At 39.5% G+C, this 20324-nt stretch overlaps 1 protein-coding gene across 6 annotated transcripts in view; it reads right to left on the bottom strand.

The window, feature by feature from the left end:
- LOC138738437 (target of Nesh-SH3-like) overlaps positions 1 to 20324 on the bottom strand; it is a 207561-nt gene that overhangs the window by 79182 nt on the left and 108055 nt on the right. For 3 of the 6 annotated variants that reach the window (XM_069888644.1, XM_069888646.1, XM_069888647.1), the window contains exons 1-5: positions 16589 to 16670; positions 13290 to 13430; positions 7711 to 7851; positions 1427 to 1561; positions 126 to 266 (exon numbers count right to left, since the gene is read on the bottom strand). The exons of 2 other annotated variants lie outside the window; for them this stretch is intronic. In XM_069888644.1, the coding sequence (XP_069744745.1) occupies positions 126 to 266; positions 1427 to 1561; positions 7711 to 7851; positions 13290 to 13430; positions 16589 to 16610 (580 nt within the window). In that variant the 5' untranslated portion in view covers positions 16611 to 16670. Of the gene's footprint in view, positions 1 to 125; positions 267 to 1426; positions 1562 to 7710; positions 7852 to 13289; positions 13431 to 16588; positions 16671 to 20324 lie in introns of those variants that run through there. One more of the 6 variants, XM_069888649.1, reaches the window with a different exon arrangement.

The raw sequence follows: 20324 nt of genomic DNA, 5'->3' as shown, positions 1-20324 counted from the left end.
TGCAACCTGAACACTCACTGAACTGGAATGGTGTGGCATAGCATTACAAGCATGTGCTCTGGACATCTGATGGTATAGCACACACCTCAACAGCCAAGATACAAATATTATATTGGCAGAAGTACCTGCAACTTCAGTATCTCTTATCTTAGCAGGTTCAGTTTCTGGGATTGGACTGATCACATGAGGAGAAGCAGTAATCATCAGATCATGGTCTGGGATTAAAGCAAACACTTTAGGAGTGCAAGAAGTTGAAACCACGTTGTCTGAAGGGATAAAAGAACATGTCTTATTTTCCAGTTCTATTCAGATTATGTTGAAATTCTAGGCATAATCATTACGTATCAATGCAGCACAACTAGTCATTTCTTAATATAATAAAACTACATATAAAAAATGTAAACATGAACAATACTTTTCATTCAAATGCTAACATCAGAGTATGTCCTGCATTACCTCATTAATAGTATTATTCAGAAAGTGGGATCTAGCAAGATTGCAAAGAGAAGTTGATAGACTCTTTATTGTCAAACAAGGCTTCTAACCGCCACAAAATAAGGAGGGTGCCCAAATAATTCAACCAAGATGTACAAATACTCAGTCCGAGGAAAAGAATTAGTGGTGTGATCAGTCCCTCCAATATTGACATGAACCAGGCACGTGGACAGTTTATTTGCAAAACCCAGTTGTAATGAGCACGTACTTTGTGGCAAAGCACCTTCAGCGTGTGGGGCCTTTGCCCTTTGAGCTGATACTGCAACATGAATATAATTCTTTGCTCAGTTAGAAGTACCTGTAACTTCAGTATAGCTTATCTTAGTAGCTTCAGACTTGGGATTTGGATCGAACACATTAAGAATTTAGTGACTGGAAACCCAAAGTCTGAAATTAAATTTAATACATCAATGTCATCACGCCATGGCAGGGAAACTGAGAGCCAGATATAACAATTTCTATCTTATGAAAACGTCTCTAATGTTTTGGTACCTGTCACTGCTGGGAGCACAAGTGCTTGTTTTCTTTTCATTGAGAATATTAAGCAAATTGTGACACCACGACTATTTTCATTACAACATTAAATAGTCCTTGCAACAACTAATGCAATCTTTCTCCAAGTTACTTTTATAAAATGATAAATCATGCAATAATATTTTTTTCCACTAATCGTAAGTTTGAAATATTTTCCCAACAACAGAGTAATAATTTACTCTGGACAATTAATTTATTCTCAGGCAGTTTTGAAATTCCATGAAATAAATGTGCTGTCATCTCCAAGAATACATTTCAGAAGTTGCTCATTTTATTTGACACACCGCTGAACGCAAGCAAAAATTCTTCACATCCAAATAAAACTTGAACACTAATGTGACAAGAACATTGTGGCACAGCATTTACAGATCGTGTCCCAAATTATCGTCAGAAGTACCTGCAACTTCTGTGTTGCTTATCTTGGTTTGTTGTGGTTCTGGGATTGGATTGATGGCATCAGTAACCAGCAGCTCATGGCTTAATGGAAAAGTGAACACATTTTCAGTGTCCGAGGTTGGCACCGCATTGTCTGCTGGGAAGAAGCCAGGCACAAACTTCTTAATCTTGCATGCATTATTTTCGATGACAGAGCAGCATTATTAGTAGCGTAGATAGCAAAATGCAGGACTTCCATTGTCACTCCACTTCATCCCTGCTATCTTTCCCCCAAACCTATTTATTATTTTTTAACTGCTGCAAGGCCTTGACATCTCTCAAGATGTGAATTCTGCATTTCATAAACTAGGCTCAGTAAGGAGTAATAAAGTACAAGTAAACATGACTATATTTCAGGGAAAATGTGGCTGATGGCTCATTTCCTGTCCCATTATGCACATGAGTTAATTAGTTCACAGGGAATCAATCCAAATAGTGTGACGTCCATAGCATGAAAATAGTGTGACGTCCATAGCATGAAAATAGTGTGACGTCCATAGCATGAAAATAGTGTGACGTCCATAGCATGAAAATAGTGTGACGTCCATAGCATGAAAATAGTGTGACGTCCATTGCATGAAAATAGTGTGACGTCCATAGCATGAAAATAGTGTGACGTCCATAGCATGAAAATAGTGTGACGTCCATAGCATGAAAATAGTGTGACGTCCATAGCATGAAAATAGTGACGTCCATAGCATGAAAATAGTGTGACGTCCATAGCATGAAAATAGTGTGACGTCCATAGCATGAAAATAGTGTGACGTCCATAGCATGAAAATAGTGTGACGTCCATAGCATGAAAATAGTGTGACGTCCATAGCATGAAAATAGTGTGACGTCCATAGCATGAAAATAGTGTGACGTCCATAGCATGAAAATAGTGTGACATCCATAGCATGAAAATAGTGTGACGTCCATAGCATGAAAATAGTGTGACGTCCATAGCATGAAAATAGTGTGACGTCCATAGCATGAAAACAAACTCCTGTCTATTTGCCAGAAAGCTCAGCATGCAGATAATCATAATTATTTACTCTGTTCTCAAGGCTCATAATATTATCAGAAATACCTGCAACTTCTGTGTCTTCTGTTTTAGCAGTGCCAGATTCAGGGAGCATGATTGGGACATTTGATATGTTAGTGACTGGTACCTTAATGTCTGAGATTAAATAGAAGATGTTAAAAGCAACACATGATCTGCTGTGCTGGTAGGAAGCCAGATATAAAAATGTGAGGCACTTTTTAATGTTGTCCCAATTTCTTAATCAATGCAGTTACAGAGTCATGAAGTGTGGAAACAGCCCTTTTGGCTCAGCCTGCCCACACCGAACAAAATGCTCCACCCACGCTAGTCCCATCTTCTCTCTCAAGCCTGCCTGCTTCTTCCTCATACCTGGAAGGGCTCGTGCCCAAAACTTTGGTTATATCCTTTGCTTTTTATAGACATTGCATGAGCTGCTGAGTTTTTCCCAGCAGTTTTTGCCTGTCGCACCACAATCACAGCGTCTGCAGACTTTCCTGTTTAACTGCTTGCATTTGGCCCACTTCCCTCTGAACCCATCTATCCAGGTCTCTGTCCAGTGTTTTTTTTTTACTTTATACATTGCAATAGTACCTGGCTCAACCACCTCGTGCGGAAGCCCATTTCACCATCTTCTGTGTAAAAACTTCACCCCTCAGGTTCCTGTTAACTCTCTCCCCTTCACCTTAATTCTATGTCTTCTGGTTATTGAATCCCCTACTCTGGACAACAGACTCTCTGCATTCACCTGATCTATTCCTTTCGTGATTTTGTACACCTCTTTTTGGTTGATAACTCAAGGTCATCTAAAGATCAAAAAGGAAGCTAAATTACAAATTTCTAAATGTCTTCTGAAGTACAGCTGAGTATTTCCTTTATATTTGCAATATTGATCAATATTGAGTCTACTCAACCTTTTCCAATACCTCAGGCTACTGAGTCCTGTCACCATCATCGTAAATCTTCTCTGTACCCTGTCCAGCTTGACAATGTATTTCCAATACCCAGTGACCATAAATGAGCACAATGCTCCAAATGGGGCCTTATCAATGTCCTACAACAACAAGACCTCCCAACTTCTATACTCAATATTCTGATTGATGAAGGCCAATGTGCCAAAAACTTTTTTAACCACCCTTTTTTACCTATATTGCCACTTTCCAGGAGCCATGTATCTATCTATATTCCTGGATCCCTCTGCTCTACAATGCTCCCCAGGTCCTTACCATTCACTACCCATGAGGCTCCTACCCACGTAAGGCTTCTCAAAATACAACACCACATTTCTCTGTATTAAATACCAATCATTCCTCTGCCCATCTGCCTAACCAATCAGGATCCTGCCGCAATCGTCTTCATCATCTACTATACGAGAGACTTTAGTGTCATCTGCAAACTTGCTCATCGTGTTTTCATTCAAATCATCGAAACAGCAATGGGCCCAACACAGAACCCCATAGCACACCAGTAGTCGTAGACCTCCAGTCTTGCACCATTACCCTCTACTTCCTACCATAGGCCCAATTTTCTATCCATTCAGCTATCTCACCTTGGATTCCATGTGTCCTAATCATCCAGTGTGCAAAACCTGATGGAATGCAGATTTTGTACATGGGAGAACATTATTTCAAAGTTAAGCACCACAAATAATAAGATTTTATACCACACTCAACTATGCCAATAATATAATGAATTGAATTGACTAATACAATACATTTCAACAATTAAGGTGCAGGATTACAAGAGACACTGCAACATTACTTCCACTATTCCATTCAATAAACCAGAAGAAATACATCCATCATAGGTTAACAAGACGCTTCATAGCTCAGCAATCTTTAGCTTTCATGAAATATGAAAGGATGAGCAAAATGCTTGATTGCAGGTCAGATGTAGCACGTTTCTCAGTTCACAATATTTGTAGCACAGCACTGACCAGATTTCATGCAAGTTAGGATCATTCTTTGAGCAAGGATGTGCATGGAGCAAGGGGAGGAGTGGGAAGGGGGAAACAGTGGGGCGGCAGAGCACATGGTTTGGCCAGTCATGACGAAGTGTTCAAGGTGTTTGGGTTTTGCATGCCCCTTCCAGGCCTCACAATAAACCGATATAAAATGCTTCCAACTGCAAAAGCAGAGCAGAACATCTGCAGCATGTGTTCAGACCTTTTCCTCTATTTGCCATAAACCTCAGCAAGCAGTTTATTTTCTTTCATCCAAATACCAATCACACTCACTACCTGTAACTTCTGTCTCTCCTATCATCGTAGGATTAGGTTCTGGGATTGGATTGATCCCATTGGGAGTGTCTGTGGCTTGCAGTTCAGAGCCCAACATTAAAGTGAACACTTTAGATGTGTGAGAGGTTGATAACTCAAGGTCATCTAAAGATCAAAAAGGAAGCCAAATTACAAATTTCTAAATGTCTTCTAAAGTACAGCTGAGTATTTCCTTTATATTTGCAATATTGATCAATATAATTATTCCATACAACCTGGAAGGAAGTCTTCAAGCCCATTGGATTCATAACAGAGCAATCCCCTGAGTTCCATTCTCCCTCGCATTTCCCCTGCCACTCTGCATCGTTCTCTCACACTCCCAAAAACTCTTTTTTGTTTCTTCTGCTACTGATTTTCACTGTGGTCAATGAACCTCCCAGCACATTTTTGAGATGGGTAAAAACATGAAAGCATCCGGAAGTAACACATGTTTTCATAGAGAGAATGTGTTACGTGCAGTACTTGTTCTGAGGATCCAACCTGTACTGTTGGAACGGTGGCTGCAATATTCACTATCCTTGCTGCAGAATAAAATAAACGATCCTCTTCTTTTACAGTACAGACACAGGGTCTCCAGCCCAATTCATCCACCTACCAACCCGGCTCGAATGAGCTATTCCCATTGCCTGTGCTTGGCCCATATTCCTGTAAGTTTTTTCCTATTGATTTACTTTGAATGTTGTAACCGTACCTGCCTCTACTATTTCCTCCAGCTACCATATGATCACCATTTTCTACATGGAAAAAGTGCCCCTTTGGTCACTTTTTTTTAAAAATCATTCCCGTCCAAAGGCAATCCTATGCCTTTGAGTTTTAGATTCTCCTACCCTGGGGAAAAGTCTGCGATTGTCTCCGTGGTCTATCTCTTTTATGATTTTGTGTACTTCTTTAAAGGTCACCCTCAACTTCCGATATTCCAAGGAAAAAAGTCCTAGCCTATCTATCCTCTCCTTTTCACTCAAACCCCGCAGTGCCTAATGATCTTCACGAATCTTCTTTGTAACAAGGACTTGTGCAGCAATAACAGCGTTAAAGCAAAATAATGATCAATTATTTCATTGTTCTTCCAAAAAATGTTACGTGATATCATTAATGTAATAGATTTTCCACTTGGTAATGTTCAAAGACAACATTAATTCAGCAAGATTTACGACAATATTTCTACAACAGGTTGCTGTTCACCATCGAACCAAGAAATTCAAATTGGAGTAAAGAAGGTGGCATTTGGGCCTATTTTGTCTGTGGCAAGAAGTATCCATTCCCTTTATTTCCTGTGGCAACTTTTCTTATTTATGAACTTATCCAAATCATTGCTGAGTTTTAAAACTGGATTCACCACACCTGCAAACATTATGCTTCAGAGTGTACAACCACACGAATTATAACTGCTTCTTTTAAAGAATATACACTTTGATCATTGATTCTTGTGCCAGTGAATCCTGCCATCTCTTACATTTCTGCAGGTCATCCCTATCGTTCAAGGAATGCAGGCCGAGCCAGCATTCCTCATTACCTGAGACAGTGAGGCCTTCTTGAACCACCTGAAGGTTTGGGTATACCCACTGCTGTTCGGGTGGGAGTTTCTGGGATTATGATTTAGCAATGGTGAAGAAACCACTTTATATTTCTGAGTCAGGTGGGTGTATGGCTTAGGGGGCAAATTTCAGGTGGCTTCTGTGCTTTTGCTGCCCTCGAGTCTTTAATCTGATAGAAGTCCTGGATTTGGAAGATGCCGCCTAAGGAGTCTTGGTGAAATGCTGCAGTGTATCTTGTAACTGGTATAAACTGCTGCTGCTGTACATTGGTGGTTGAGTGAGTGAATGATTGTGAATGGGCTGCCCATCAGAGACAACTAATATCCTGTACAGTGTTAAACTTTTTAACTGTTGTTAAGATCTACTCATCTAAGCAAATGGAGAGTATTTCATCACATTACTGATCTATTACCCAAGTCTTCTTCATCCTTTTTAATTGTGGTGCCCACATTTCATGAAAGCAGCTCAATGACCAAATAATCTAGCAGCTACGTGGAAGTCCATCAATTCCATTGGACTACTTACTTCATACAATTTGTGCCAAAAGCTTTGCATTGGTTTCATGAAAAAAAAACACCAAGGTAACAAAGACATCCCACTCGTAAACACTAACAAGAATCCTTCGCACAAGGTACCTGAACATTCATTTAGCATGTAGAACATGTTCAATCTCTCTCAGCAAAAACTTCAACGGACTCCTAATATTGTACACTGCAGCATCCTGGACCTCAGAGGAACCGGTGACTTCACCAAATATTATCTGGTTTTGCGGCTAGATTAGACACGTACGGTGGGGGTGGGGGGGGGGGCGGGGGTGGTCTGAAAGGTGACCACATTGTCGTTTGAGATGGCTTGAGGAGATGAAATATAGCTGGGTATTTTTAATCCCACTTGAAAATAAATCCCCAAGTTATTCCACTTTCATTACAAAATTAAATGACTGGCTACATAAACATAAATGGAGTCCATTATCATGAAACAGCCTATAACCTTGTGAGACATTAATTCATAATAGAAAGGATCTCATTGGAGTGATGTGACATAAAGCAGTTCATGCAGTAGCACCCACAACCTAAAAGCCAATTATAATACAAAAAGACGTTGTGTAAAATAGCTGTAACATAATGAACGACACGTTACAGCCATGTGCCATTGGATGAGGAAAGGACATTGACCAAAATAATAAGGCAGAAGAAAGCAAAATGCTTCATGAATTGCAGTAGATCATTCATGTCATATATAAAATGGTGCAATTGGAATGAATGAATTCCATGCAAGAGAGTGACTCCACATATACAGCTGACTGAACACCATCTGCAGCGCGGGTCTCCACTTTCTGGCACTCGAGCCAAAAAAAAATTCAACATGCAACTATTCCCAGGTTCAGCTACAAATATTGTCAAAAATACCTGTATCTTCAGTAACTCGCATTTTAGCTGGTACAGATTCAGTGATCAGACTGAACTCATTAGGGGTGTCAAGGTCTTGGAGCTTAGAACCTGAAATTGTTCGGAACATGCTAGGAGTATCACTGGTCGGCTCCATGTGCCCTGAGGGAATGAGAAAGAAAGCCAGACACAAAATTCTTAAATTCTCATTAGAATAATTCCTGTTATTTTAATTAATGTTATTTGACTCTGCTATTTCCTTAGAATGGAGCAAAACAATTGGGATTCCAGTGTATTCAAGTGTAACCATAGAGGGCCCTCCTTAATGTTTGGGACAAAGACACATTTGTTTTTCCTTTATTTGCCCCTGTGCTCCACCGTTCTAAATTTGTAATCCTATAAACCAACTGTGATTAAAGTGCACATACCAGATTTTATTGAAGGGTATTTGTATACATTTTGGATTGACCATGTAGAACTTCCAGCACCTTCTATAGATAGTCCCCTCATTTCAGGGCACCATAATATTTTGGATACAGTAATGATACGCACATTAAAGTAGTCATGTTCAGTTCTTTGTTGCATATCCCTTGCAGGCAATGACTGCCTGAAGTCTGTGATTCATAGACGTCACCAGGTGCTGAGTATCTTCTCTGTTGATGCCCTGCCAGGCCTCTACTGCAGCCACCTTCAGCTCCTGCTCGTTTCAGAGGCTTGTCCCTTTAAGTTTTCTCTTCACCGTTTGGAAGGCATGCTCGATTGGATGTGATTGACTTAGCAAGTAGAACATTACAGCACAGAAACAGGCCCCTTCGGCCCTTCTACTCTGTACCAAACCATTATTTTGCCAAGTCCCACTGACGTGCCTCTAATCCAAAGCCCTCCATACCTCTCCAGTCCATGTACTCATCCAAATTCTTCTTAAATGTTAAAAATGAGCCCACATTCACCACTTCAGCAGGCAATTTCTGCACAAGACTCCCTCAAGGTCTGAGGGAATATCTTGTCAGACCCTGAGGATTTATCCACCCTTATTTGCTTTAAGGAAGCAAGCACTTCCTCCTCTTTAATCTGTATAGGTTCCTCTCTGCTTGTTTTCCTTACTTTCCATGATTCTGTGCCTGTTTCCTGAGTGAATATTGATGAAAAGCAAAACTTAAGATCTCCCCCATTTCTTTTGGGTCCATACAAAACTGACCACTCTGATCTTCAAAGGGACCAATTTTGTCCCTTATTATCCTTTTGCACTTAATATACTGGAAACCCCCTTAGGATTTTCCTTCACATTGTCTGCCGAACCATCCTCATTTCTGATTTCTTTCTTTTCTTGCATTTTTATACTCTTCAAGTACCTCCTTTGCTCTATGTTGCCTATACCTGTTATTCACCTTTTATGTCTTCCGAACCAGATCCCCAATATCCCCCGAAAACCAAGATTCCCTTTGCCTACTAACCTTGCCTTTGACCATGACAGGACCATACAAACTCTGCACTCTCAAAATTTCACCTTTAAAGGTCCTCCACTTCCCTCGTCATCCTTGCTCAAAAACAACTTATCCCAATCCAGGCACTCTAGGTCTTTTCTCATCTCCCCAAAATCAACCTTCCTCCAATTTAGAATTTCAACTCAAGGTCCAGCCCTATCTTTCTCTATAATTAACAACACTAATGGGATTATGATCCCTGGACCCAAAATGTTCCCCTACACCTGTCACCTGTCCTATCTCATTGCCTAAAAGGAGATCCAGTTATAGCATTCTCTCAAGAATTTTCCAATTTTTAAGCTTTGAAAAACTCCTTTGTTGCTTTAGCTGTATGTTTGGGATCATTGTCTTGCTGGAGGACGAAGCCAATAGGTTTGGAGGCATTTGAGCAGATGTTTCTCTACACCTCAGAATTAATTTTGCTACTGCCTTCAGCAGTTACATCATCAATGAAGGTGAGTCTGTCAGGACCTGTGACAGACGTACATTAGGGTTAGGGTTACATCCCCACCACCATCTTTCACGGACGAGGTGGTAGCTTTCAATCTCAGGCCGTTCCTTTATGCCTCCACACTTTGCTCTTGCCATCACTCTGATACAGGTTCATCTTGGCCTCATCTGTCCACAAGACCTTTTTCCAGAATTCTGCAGGCTCTTTTAAATACTTCCTGGCAAACTAATCTGGCTGTCCTGTTTCTGCGGTGAACCAGTGGTTGCATCTTGCAGTGTAGCCTCTGTATTTCTGTTCTTTATGTTTCCTGCACACACTAGTCATTGACTCATCCACACCTGCCTCTTGAAGAGTCTGTCAGACATACATTTGGTGATTTGTCTTCATTATCAACAGTGGAGGTCTTCCTTGTTCTCCACAAGCCCCTTTGCGAATTGCGATTACTGAGCAAACCAGAACACTTCCTACTTAATGATGTTCCGAACAGTTGATTTTGGTAATCCTAAGGTTTGGGCGATGTCTCTTCCTGTTTCATTCTTGGGTTTTTTTTGGGCCTCATCATGGCTTCAATTTGCAGGTGGGCTCGGTGGGGCAGTGTGTGGGGCAATGAACAGACACGTCAGTGTGGGAGTGGGGCACCGAATTGAAATAGTTGGCTAGTTTGCCCAAGGACAGGCTTTGCACAGGAATAATGATGGAAACAACATCATCCACACAAGTTCAAATCACAGCTGGGCCTTGCCGTCCAAATTCCACTCAAGGCACAACTGACTTGGCAAGGTGATCAAAAGCTTTGAAAGCAAGACTAGGGCTCTCATAGCTGCACCATTGAAGCAATTAAACATACAAACACCTCTGAAGCCAAATGTCCAAAACATTATGGTGCCCCTGAAGTGGAAGTGTGCGTAAAAAGTGTTGAAATTTCTAGATGGTCAAATCAAAGTACATACAAATACCCTCGAATAAAATCTGGAACGTGCACTTTACTCACATGGGTTGTTTGAGTACAAATTTAAAACCGTAGAGCAGACGGGCAAATTAAGGAAAAAAATGTCTTTGTTCCAAACACTATGCAGGGTACTGTATATTGTGAAATAGCAATACTTTTATTGCTGAACAACAACTACCACAATACATTAATTCCACACTTATCAAATACGTGTGATTTGACAACACAGTCCATGCAGCAACACTGATTCACTGCATCAAAGCTGATTATCATTCAATATACTTTACAACAATAAAGCCATCATGAGCTGACAAACACCAAACAACCATCAAAACCAACAAGTCAGCACACTGACAAACGAATCAACAAAGAAAAGCCAATGGACGAATCCAAGAATGGATTGCTCTTGTTATATATGCGATGAAATAACATTAAATGAATTGCACCAGACTAACAAATGTACCATAATCTCATTTAAGTCATTCATTTAAATGAAACCTTCACGCATCTAGAAATTCATTCACTTTGGATCTGACACAAAACAAAGTTAGTTATTGCAGGTCACAAATCGTCATATGTGGTTGAAAGCCCCATACCCTTGAGTGAAAACAGCAAGAAGGAGCAGAAGATGGTTGATTGACAAATGTGGACTGCAAGAAGGGTCGCAGGGAAGTAAAAGGCTGGCAGGTAGAGGTAGATATTGAATTGAAGGAGAGAGAAAGGGCGAGGACGAGGGTGAGGGGAATCGTATTGGACCAGGTATCTAGGGACAAAATGAGGAGGTCAGGGAAAGTGTAGGAATCTGATTAGGGCAGTGGTTCTCAACCTTTTTCTTTCCACTCACATCCCACTTTAAGTAATCTCTATGCCAATGGTGCTCTGTGAATAGTAAAGGATTGCTTAAGGTGGGATGTGGGTAGAAAGAAAAAGGTTGAAAACCACTATTTTAATCGTACCTCATTGACTTGTTATGTGCACGGTTTCATTACTCCAAAGGAAATGGGCCAATGACAATTTTTCTCAAGCAAAATATTTCAATCACAATTGGGTCTAGAGAAGTGATTCTCAACCTTCCCTTCCCACTCACATCCCACCTTAAGCCATCCTTTACCAATCACAGAGCACTGATGGCATAGGGATTACTAAAAATGGGATGTGAGTGGAAAGAAAAAGGTTGAGAACCACTGGATTAGGGCATATGGATGGGGTGGTATTTGAAAGTTCATTCAAGATTTTGGGCTGGAGAGTTGGAAGTCCAATTAATCCTGGTTGTGTTTGGTATTCAGTGATTCAAAGGCTGTCTTTGGTTATGGAGTAGGGACTGGGGGTGGGGTTGGAGGTTGGGTGCCATTGGTTGCTGGTAAACTGAAAGTAAAGTGAGGTTGGCAGTAACTGACATGCAAGCTGGTATAATCACCAAAGTACACGAAAGTGCTGAACAAACTCAGCAAGCCAGGCAACGTTCTTTACCTAGCAAAGGTAACCAACATTTTGGGGTTGAGCCCTTTGTAAAGCAGGCAGGGGCCTGAATGATGTGGTGGGGGAGGAGCACAGGCCTGCAGTCAAGATGTCATAGATGGGAGTGCCGCAGAGAAAAAAGCTGGAGAGTGTTAGGGGAAGGGGATAGCTCTCTAAATGGGCATGGAAGGGTTAGGGAGAGCTGAAGGGGACAGAGGAATAGGTAAAGAGAGAGATAGGCAAGGGACAGTCCTAATGGAAACTGGATGTTAATGCCATCCGGTAGGAGCGTGCCTTGAGGGATTTGAAGTGTCGTTCCTTCAATTTGAAGGTGGGCTCGGTGGGGCAGTGTGTGGGGCAATGAACAGACACGTCAGTGTGGGAGTGGGGCGCCAAATTGAAATAGTTGGCTAGTTTGCCCAAGGACAGGCTTTGCACAGGAATAATGATGGAAACAACATCATCCACACAAGTTCAAATCACAGCTGGGCCTTGACGTCCAAATTCCACTCAAGGCACAACTGACTTTCATGCAATTGAATTTCTTTGCCAAAGTGACTGTGTTTTCAATTTAGCACACATTCCAACAACAGGCTAATTACAAACACTGCCAAGAACACTTGTAAGGTCAGTATCCCTTGTGCAAGCTGGTTCAGATTGGTTGTTAGGTTTGCACATGTATGGAGAGCAGGAACTTCTGGGCTGACAGTTAAGTGTCCATTTTAGACGTTTGGGAGGTTAGCACCGCATGAGAAAATAGAGGGAAGCTGGGTGGAAAATTCTTAGGCTCACATGAAAATAACCCCCCAAGATGCAATGATGAATGCACTTCTATTACTGGACAGAATTAGAATGTAAGAGTGAGGGCTTAATTGTAGTAAAATTTCATGTGTTCAATGGCAGATACAGGATATGTGGTCTCATTTACAGACAAATAAACATTATTATTCTGGAGGGTTCGGATTAAAGTGCTAACAAGTGGACAGTCCATGCAACAACTCTACAAAAACCAATTATTATCCAACTTTTAGAGCAAATTAATTGGGACAGGTTGACATTCTTTGAAAGTCCAATAAAAGGGAACAGAATGTTTAAATTCTCATGATTAAATCTTTATATCCACTGCACTTGCACGGAGTGATGTGACGTGGAATTTACAGCATGCATCTGACCTCTCTTACTTTTACACAAGCCTCAACATGCAACTGTTACTTCAGCCTAGAGTTCACAGAAAAGACATGAGCGTCAGTAGAAGTACCTGCAATGTCAGTAACTCGTATGTTAGCTGGCTCAGATTCTGGAACCATTTTGGGTAAATTTGGAGGTTTGGTGGCGTGTGGTTTATAGCCAGAGATTAATTGGAACAGGTTAGGAGTATTAGAGGATGGCATCGTATTGACTGAGAAAAAAGGCAGATACAAAAAGCTTGATTAAAACAGTCACAGAAATGTTTCGATTAATACACTTCATTTACTGTATACAATGACTATTGGTTACATCTCATCATTTATATAGTGCTGTGTGACCCAAATTTAACCTTATTCTTTAAATATAATAGCTTTAAATGCAACCATGAATTGCACAGCTTATAACACTAAAATACACAACACGTTTACTAATTAGTTTAATATTATTGAAAATGGTTCATATAAAAGTATTGTGACAAGCAATCCATGAAGAAACACTTCCATCACATCAAATCCAATGAATATACAACCATCTTCACAATTTTATCTGTAATAGGCTGACACTGTAGACCAGTGCTTCTCAACCTTTTTCTTTCCACTCACATACCCCTTTGAGTAATCCCCCTAGGCCATCGGTGCTCTGTGATTAGTAAGGGATTGCTTAAGGTGGGATGTGGGCGGAAAGAAAAAGTTTGAAAACGCTGTTTTAATTGTCCTGAATTCATAATTCATAATCATTCTGTTTCAGAACTCCAAAGGAAATGGGCCAATGACCAGTTTTCTCAAGCAAAATATTTCAGTAACAATTGGGTCTGGAGCAGTGATTCTCAACACTCCCTTCCCACTCACATCCCACCTTAAGCAATCCCTTGCCAATCACAGAGCTCCGATGGCCTAGGATTACTTAAAGTGAGATGTGAGTGGAAAGAAAAAGGTTGAGAACCACTGCTCTCCAGTGTCAGCCTATTACAGGATGCTGTAGAGACAAGCATCTTCTCTAAAGTGAGGACAGTATGCTAATCTTGTAAATGATTTTGTCCATGCATAAATTCCACAGAAAATGCAGTGGATTTAAAAAATTTTAAATTTAGACATAACAGGCCATTTCGGCCCATAAGGCCGTGCCGCCCAATTCACACCCCATTAACATAAACCCCCGGTATATTTCGAACGTTGGGAGGAAACTGGAGCCCCTGGGGAAAACCCACGCAGACACGGGGAGAATGTAAAAACTCCTTACAGATAGCGTGGGATTTTAACCCTAACCCTAATGTGCGATTGCTGGCGCTGCAAAGGCGTGACGCAAACCGCTACGCCAACCGTGCCATTTCACAAAATATGTTGGACACCAAATCCAAACTGTCAAATTTCTCCTACAGAACAATAACATGAGCATCCAGTTAAATGCAAAATATTTAGCATTGTTTCCCAATTTTCTCACTATTCAGCCCATCGTCAATCTAAAACTTCAATGTCTCTTATCGTGACAAATATTAAACTGTGCATTTGGATTAAACTTAAATGGAGGTCAAACAACCTCAGCTTCAAGCCTGTTTATATAAGGAGTGTGAGAGATTGAAATCAGATCTTTTAAAAAGGTCAGAGGCCAAAGTTTTAATCATTCATGAAATAACGCAGGAATGGCTCTGATGAATGACTGGACATGACTAAAATGGTCAAAATAAAGATTTCTCTGAAGTTCTGAACCTCCCTAGATGTTATCAAATCTGTGGAGTACTTTCAGCATGCTTTCTTGTTTAATCACACTGTTGGAGGTGGATCCTAATTATCCTAATTTTTTAAATTATAAATTTAAATAGTTCCCCATCTACTTATAACTTTCTGTTTAATGAGCCAGATCTCAAAGAACACAATGCACAATTCCAAAACATCGGCAACGAACTGCTCATTTCATAAAATTATGTCAATATACTAAACATGTTGCGTGGGAAGATCCATCCAAGCTACCAAGTAAACCTCTCACAAAGGCAACTCTCATCAACTCCAAGTATGAAATAAACCTTCTGCATTTTTCTATCCTCATTTTCTCTCAATTTAGGTCCAAGGAAAAAAAGCAGTAACTTTAGGACGTTCAGATTGTGTGACTGGGTTGAACATGCAAGAAGAATCAAGGGCTTGCAGTTTAGTGTCTGACATTCAAGTCATCAATTCAGGGTGGCCAACTTCTCGCAAGAGCTGGGTTTGGTGGCCACCATGTTGTATTTGGTGAACGAATACACGGATACAGTGCATTTCCGACGCAAGTCCATTTCAAGATAAGACCGATCAGTCAGAACGGAACACGGGTGCAAGTTGAGGAATATCTGTACATCAGAAAGTCTCCGAATTCCAAACCATGGGGGAGGAATCCAGACCAACAAAAGGTGTTAATTGGATGTGATAAAGGAACTAGGTAGAATTCATCATGTCTGTGCGAAAGGAGACAGGGAATGGGGAAACAATGAGGGGGGGGGGGAATTCTCTCTCATTAGAATGTTACACAACAAAATCTTCCTTTTTCATTAGTCACAAAAAGGGGCTCTCAATGCAAACATAAATTAAGCAATACTTTTTCTGAAAAAAATACAAACAATTCATAATACAAGTTAGTGATAAAGTTTTCAAAAACATTCCAAATATTTTAGTGAAATGTTAGGAATACATCACACATCAACATTATGTAAAAAGCCAATTCTAACCCACATCACTGAAAAAGGTTGATAAATACTTTTCGTCTAAACACAATTTATAAAGATCATGCGAATTGCAAATCAATCAAATAATCAAAGAGAAAAAAATGTTTAAATTCTATTTGATTTATCAAATGGATTCAATCGTTCACCAACAATACTTCACAGTCAAGACAACCAACGTTTATGTTATTTGGCATGAATCTGAATGTGCAACTATTATTTCCTTGAACCCCAAGTTATGAACAAAGCAGAAATATTGTCAAAGAATATGTAACTTTTGTAAACAGAGTGGTAATTGGTACAGGTTCTAGAACTGATTTGAACATTTTACGAGTGTCAGTGATTTGCCGTTCATCGCCTGGGATTGACAGTGTCCAAACTGGGAGTGACAAAGATTGCCCTGAATTAAACAAAAACCCTTAATCTTTCATTCAGGTTCAACAATGGACACTTCACAAAGCATCAGTGTTTCCATCAGATCCAAGTTAATTATCACTCAAGCTTTCAAACAATATAGCATTCTACAAGTTCTATAAGAACATTCGCCCACAGATATAATCAAAGCCATAAATTTCAGGTGATATGCAGCGAATTGTTCATTTTATAAAAATGTATCAAGTCACATAATTGAAACATACAATAATTACAAATCGCAACACAAGCCTTATCACAAATACCTGTAGTTTCAGTCTCTCTCATGTTAGCAGATTCCAGTTCTGGAATTGGATAGATCACATTAGGGATGTCAGTAACTGGAAATTCATGGTCTGCCATTAAAGTGAACACATTATTAATGTCATAGATTGGTACCTCAGTCTAAGGAGATAACAACAAGGTAATATTCTTTTTTTCCCCCAATCCTTTTAAGTTTCAGGTTAATAAACAACAAAGATACAAAGAGATCAGGATTGCATTAATAACTGTTAACGTACACAATCGGGTAGCATATGTAAACTGAACCTCTTGAAAGCCAAGAATCAAATTTTATTACAAAACTATCCCACTAACAAAAAAGACTAGAAAACAAAAGTTGGGCGACCATATTTCACCGGTTAATCAATTATTTCGTTGTTAACTCTGCTCCTCGAAAAGTTAAGAGGATTAGCAAAGAATCAACTAACATGTCTCCATGTTTCTTCAAATTTAGCCAAAGGGCTAAATTTGATCACCACTTTTGATTTTTTTTCCCCAAGTTTAAACATTCTATAGTTTGGGGAAACCATTGAAAGGTGGTAGGTGGTTTAGGATCTTTAAGTAAAATAGATCTCCTGACTATTACAGTAACAAATGCAAACATACGACAAGTTGAAACAGATAAGTGGCCAGAAGCCAAAACTGGTCGTCCAAAAAGGGCAGTAATAGGATGAGGTGCAGGTCAGAAAGCAATACTGCTGAAATAATATCAAAAATATCTTTCCAATATTTTTCCATGAAAGGGCAGGACCAAAACATATGCATCAGGGAAGCCACCTCGTAATGACATCTGACACAGATAGGGTTTATATGGGAGTAAAAACGAGCTAGCCTGTCCTTGGACATATAGGCCCTATGGACCACCTTAAACTGGATCAAAGTGTTGAGCACATTGTAGCACGTCGAATGACTCAAAGACTTGTTGACTCAAACCAAGGCTTTTATTAACAAATGACTGGAGCGTAGTACATCGAGGTCGACCAGTCCAGACTGACCTGGATCTGCTTAGGTGCAGCCCTTAATGACCTTGCCAGTAGGTATCGATATGGCTCTCAGCCAATCATTATCGTTATATGCAAATATCTACAGTAGTGATAGGATCCCATACTATCACACACATGTTAACTAAATGTAGCATTTTCTGCCATATCTCTATATGTAAAGGTATCTGAAGTTCTCTTTCCCATTCATTCATAATTTTATCAGATATTATTGGACATATTTTTAGGATCAAATCATAAATTGTTGCTATTAAGCTCCTCTGAAAGGGGTTTGCAACATAAAATGTTATCCCTAGCTCCAAGTCTGATGTGGTATCAGAAAAGTAGATAAAGTGATGTTTAAAAAGTTCCTAATCTGTAGATACCTGAAAAAATGTGATCTAGGCAAATTATATTTATTAGACAACTGCTCAAAAGACACGAGACAGTTACCTATAAATAAATGGTGAAAACATACTATTCCCTTCGTGTTCCATAAAAGAAAAGCTTGGTCAATTTTAGATGGTTGGGGAAAAAAATTCGATAGAATAGAAACTTGACGAGATAAATTGGTTCAATCCAAAAAAAATTTACGAAATTGAAACCACATTTGAATTGAGTGTTTAATTATGGGATTCGTCATTTGTTTATTCAATTTAGTGAGTGCAAAGGGGAACGAGGCCCCCGCATAAACTCACGTTCAAAACTCACCCATCATGGACAATGAATTTCATCCAAATCTTGTGGCCAGAAAATTATACTCCATATATTAATTGCCCCATAGTAGAATCTAAAATTAGGCAATACCATATCACCATCCTTTTTTAATTTTTGTAGATATTTCTTACTTAACTAGCATTAACATTCTTGATCTCATATAAATGCACAAATTTTCTTGATTACTAAAGAAACATATCAAATATGCTGATTAACTCATTCTTTGATACTGGTTAAATGGGATGAAATGTAATCATCAATAATAGTTTTCAACCAATGAACTTTGCATAAAATAATATTAACAATGTTGTTAAACAACATGCTAAGTCACTTCCAACCTCATAAATTCGAGGCAATGGTTGCCTCAATGCGTTGGCTCCAGGAGGGGTCCTCCAATTATATGGAGTCCCAGGAACTTGAAGGTACAAACCGCCTCCACCACAGTCCCATCAGTGCAGGACCCTTGCGCCCCACCCCCACCCTTTCTAATATCCACATTATGCCTTGTTGACCTTGAGAGCAAAATTGTTGTTCTGGCACTACCCAACCAGATTCTCCATCTCCATCCAATATTCTGACTTATCATTTCCTGTTATTTGGCCAACAGTGGTGGAGTTGAGCAAATTTACTGATTACATTGGAGCCAAGCTTCGCTACGTAATCATGATGGAACAGGGAATGGAACAGGGAATAGAGCAGGGAGTAAGCACGCAGTCTTGACATGCCCGTGTTGATTGTCAACGATGAGTAATTAATGAAGTATTATTTAAAATGATTTACACAAAAGCAATTTGAAAATGAACTCTCCAAGAAACAACAAAACGTCAAATATTTATCATTCAAGAGGCAGTCACCAAGTTTCAAAAAGTGTATTATCTAATTCAATACAGATCATTAAAATGCTAAATAAAACTGGGAATAATGCAAGGAATACGCTAGGAGAGTCAGATGTTGACACTGAGGGAAAAGGAGGAAGTCAAGTACAAAATCTTGATTCAATTGTGAAAGAAACATCTTAAGTTCTACGAGTGAATATAAATTAGTATATGTTGTGCAATTCAGCGGCGATTCAAAATACAGTTTGCCATGCAGTTATACACTTAATGAGAAACACTTGGAATAGTGGCTTATTCACTTGAAATATACAGTAAAACCCCTGGCACTTTCATGTTGAATTGACTAATCAGAGAAATCATGGTAGATACACATTAAACAAGCACAAATCTTGGATAATATCTGAAAAATCTGCAAGCCAACAAAGAAGTGGACAATTTCACATTGAGCACAATGGCAAAGACTGGAAAATGACTGAATTTCCACATTTGTAATGTTCTTCATCGCCGACCGTTTAACATTAATAACTGAAAAAAGGTTTTTCTCTGAGTCCCAAACTCCGGGCAGTTTATTACTCCCATAATAAATTAACTAGAACATCACCTAATACACGAAAAATATGAATATAAGATGTTGACCAGCAAGAGCAAAAAAAAAACAGCTGTGCACTTGTAATTAAAGCAACATAGCTCCCAGTCAATTGATCAAACAAATAAATATTTGCAAGCACAACATATTCAAAGCACTGGATTTTTTACCCCCCCCCCCCTCCCCCCACCTCACGTACACACACGCACACAGCAGAAACAAGTAGATTGAAGAAATGATGAAACTGGACAAAAGAAACAAAATTACAAAATGGAACTCGAGTTTAGCATCTAACTTATTTACACCCCTTCAGCTTGCACTAAAAAAGTATGACTTTAACAGCAACTCATTTCTGCCCCCCATTTTCGTATCAACTGTCCATTGCAGATGTCTCAAAGTTTTACCGTTTAATAATAGATTCTGTTTTATCACAGTAATATTTCTCTATGCTCAAATGAACTTTGAAGTTTTGCCAGCCTTGGCTTTAGCTGGCTGCAAATTAGTGTTCCAGGATACACTGAACAACAAACAGGAAGGATATAAAGCAGTGGTTCTCAACTTTTTTCTTTCCACTCACATACCACTAAACATTTCCTACGCC

This window comes from Narcine bancroftii, chromosome 7 (assembly GCF_036971445.1).
Source record: "Narcine bancroftii isolate sNarBan1 chromosome 7, sNarBan1.hap1, whole genome shotgun sequence".
Lineage (NCBI taxonomy): Eukaryota > Metazoa > Chordata > Chondrichthyes > Torpediniformes > Narcinidae > Narcine > Narcine bancroftii.
Note: the sequence above shows the minus strand (reverse complement) of the source record. Positions and strands in the feature narration are given on the sequence as shown.